This window comes from Erythranthe guttata, chromosome 5 (genome assembly GCF_056151865.1).
Source record: "Erythranthe guttata isolate IM_541 chromosome 5, IM_541, whole genome shotgun sequence".
Classification (NCBI taxonomy): Eukaryota; Viridiplantae; Streptophyta; class Magnoliopsida; order Lamiales; family Phrymaceae; genus Erythranthe; species Erythranthe guttata.
In genome coordinates, this window is record NC_142537.1 from 14,407,215 (window position 1) to 14,410,344 (window position 3,130).

The 3,130-nt window shown below is 33.4% G+C and overlaps 1 protein-coding gene across 1 annotated transcript; it reads left to right on the plus strand.

Annotated features, from left to right (window-relative positions):
* The first annotated feature begins 1,544 nt into the window (after positions 1–1,544).
* Positions 1,545–2,639, plus strand: LOC148770708 (putative F-box protein At3g51171). Its single transcript, XM_088818015.1, has one exon. The coding sequence runs from the start codon at positions 1,545–1,547 to the stop codon at positions 2,637–2,639; it is 1,095 nt and encodes a 364-aa protein (XP_088674141.1).
* Positions 2,640–3,130: the final 491 nt, after the last annotated feature.

The following is a 3,130-nucleotide window of genomic DNA, read 5'->3' on the forward strand; positions in this document are numbered from 1 at the left end:
GTTCTCTGCTTAGAAAATCATGAAATTTTAGAAGTCTCTGCATCTCTCTGTTCTCATCATATTGATAGGTCTTGTGCATGATTTGGGTAAGTATTTATTTAGTTATGATTTATTTCTCACTACTGCATTGAAACAGGGTTATTCGGGTGTTTTCTGGTATAACCGGAGTTTTACTCACTCAAATGACTTGTTTCCAATTGGAAAATGTTTTAAACTTATTTTTCTGCCTTGGGGTAAAATTTGGTAGTTTTTGGGTCAGTGAGGAATTTATTGTGAATTTTCAAAACTCCCTCCCCTGTTCTGGATTTTAAACCGAGTGACTGTGCCATTTTATTTATTTCTCCTAAATGGCCATGCATCTTTCAAAACTGTTTTAACTGAGTGATCTAGACCCGGTTTAGATGTTATGGTATTTATTTGGGGTCATTTGCATGAGTAGTTTAAGAGGAATTAATTTTTAAAGCTTCTGCATTGAATCTGTCCGCATTTGCCTTAAGTCCATCATGCCTAGTTACTTTCTAGTCTTGCATTTAGCATGCATTGGTGTTAATTGATCGATTAGGGTTTAGCAAGCTGTGCCCTCTCTCACTCTGATTTAAAAAGAAAAATTTTCACGTAAATTTATATCCACAAAAAAAAAAAAAATCATGTTTTCAAAAGTCTTCCGCTGAGATTACATATAATAAGGGTAATCGAGAGAGGGGTGTCACACAACCACATCAATATTATTATTTATTTTGGTTTTTTTTTAGTTGACGGAATAACGTAATAATATTACTGTCTACTATTGTAATATTACTGTAGTTGACTGTAATTTTACTGTTGTTACAGTATTATTACTGTCAACCACAGTAATATTAATTCTCTTGATTTTATATTATGTTTACGTTTGTTGAACGGTCAATATATTAATATTACTCTATTACTAATAATGACTTTTATTGTGTTAATATTACTATGCTAGAGATTAAAATAACAATATTACTGTGTTAAACTGTAGTATAGTTAATTTTACTATGTTTAACAGTAATATAGTTAATATTACTGTCAACCACAACAATATTGTTGTTTATGGGGGGAGATGTTAAAGAAAAAAAAATATTTTAAAAAAATAAAAATCCGAAAATGTCAACGCCGGAAACCGGGGGCAAAAAAATCAGGACGAGAAAAAAAAAAAAAAAAAAAAAGGCAACGGCGAAATTGTATTCAAAATTGTATTTTGGGTCAAAATTGAATAATTTGTGAAATATGGGGTCAAATTGTGGTTATATTAAATTAAAGTATGAAATTGAAGCATATTAAAATGTGAGGGCATATTTTAGTGTTTTACAAACTTTTGAAAAATGTGTGGATTTTTTTTATAAAATAGTTTTTTGTCTAGACCCTTTATGAATAAGTACCAATTGATGGACTTATTCGTAATTTATATTAGTTTTTTAAGTGGAGATACAATTGAGAAGACTGTTGCAGAATAAAACCCTAGCCATATCCGCTCACGAAGCTCCGTAGAGTAACAATCCGTCGGAAAAAAAAAAAAAAAAAATATGGCAAGAAAATTAGCGAAAACATCATCATCAAATATTCCGCCGGAGATCGTCGAAATTATACTGTCAAAATTATCATCAGTTAAATCTCTTGTTCGATTCAAAGCAGTTTCAAAGTCATGGAATACTATAATCTCTGATCCTTTATTCATTCAGGATCATCTCCAATCGTCGAATAACTCTTCGGATAATCTCTTCCTAAGTAGGTATACAAATAGTACTGATAGAGGGTTTCCTCTGGTCAAACTCGAAGGTGGGAAAATCCACGCCGGAGGAATATCCGTAGAGAATATTCCCAATGGCTACAACGTAATATTATGCGAATGTAACGGCATAGTACTCTTGACCAATTTGTGCAGCGAAAAAAAATACGCGCTGTGGAATCCATCAACTCGTAGGGTGAGGCATCTCGCAACCCGATACGAGTTGAATGGAGATTATGTAGTTGATCATGGGATTTGTTATGACAAAATAACCGGTGATTTCAAGGTTGTCTTTATCTTCGCAACGGAATATGCAATTTATTCGTGTAATAACTATTCTTGGGCGAAAAAGAAATTAGGTACAAAATGCCGTAACATTGGTTCTACAGGTTCAGGTATCTTCGTTGATGGAGCTACCTATTGGATTTTCGGCGTCGAGAGTACGAATATTCCAGGTATACAATTAGTGTATTTCGATTCAAGAACCGACGAGCTCAAGGTTTTGCGAATGCCCGAACAACTATATGATGATGAAATATATTTTTTAATTTATAACATCGCTTCTTTGAGAGGAAGCCTATGTCTGTACAGCTACAACTACCGTGAAACAAGTGTCTATGTCTGGATAAAGGAAGAGGGCATTGATGTCGGGGATAAGCGTACTAACTGGAAGGAGTTTGTAACCGTTGGACGTTTTCGGCAACGGTATTTGTGGATAACATCACTATGTTTCGTGGAAAATAAGGTTGTCATTCAAGAAAAGAGTATAAGATTCGTCTCTACTGAGAAGACGGTCGAAGAGTTTTTAGCGGTTGATGTATATTGGGGTAGATTCTTTCCATATCGGAATAGTCTCTATTTCCCGGCTGGTGTGAAGACGATTAGAGCTTAGCAGTCCAGTTTGATATTTACCTTAGATAAATATTTATGCATTTAGAACAGAAATTGTTTCTTTTTTTTTTTTTTTTGCCACAAAATAAATTTCATAATATTGGAATAATTCTATTAGTAGGAGTTAATTGTTAGCATTTTTCAATAGTATATTTCCTTTCTGCTTGGCTTTCGTTTTCTGGTGTTAATAAGTATCATTCTAGGTTAGTGAATGTGATTTTCTTGAAAATTTATAAGAGTATTTTTTATTGTTGCAACGAGTTATGAAATTTATTTGTGTAAGAAAACTCATGTCAAGATTGGCCTTAGTCTTGGGATATATTCTTAAGAAATAAAAAACAGCAATTGTATGTTCTCTATGGGTTTCTCCAAGGTTGAATGATGTTGGAATTCCACTGCTGCAATCTTGACGATTTGATCACAAAGTTTGGTGATTGAGGCACGAAAATAATTCGTTCTCTTTAAGACGAATTTGCATGAACCTTTTGACGA

Bases quoted from the DNA above. Each gene is read 5' to 3' on its own strand.
- LOC148770708 (XM_088818015.1), top strand. From the start codon at position 1,545: ATGGCAAGAAAATTAGCGAAAACATCATCATCAAATATTCCGCCGGAG.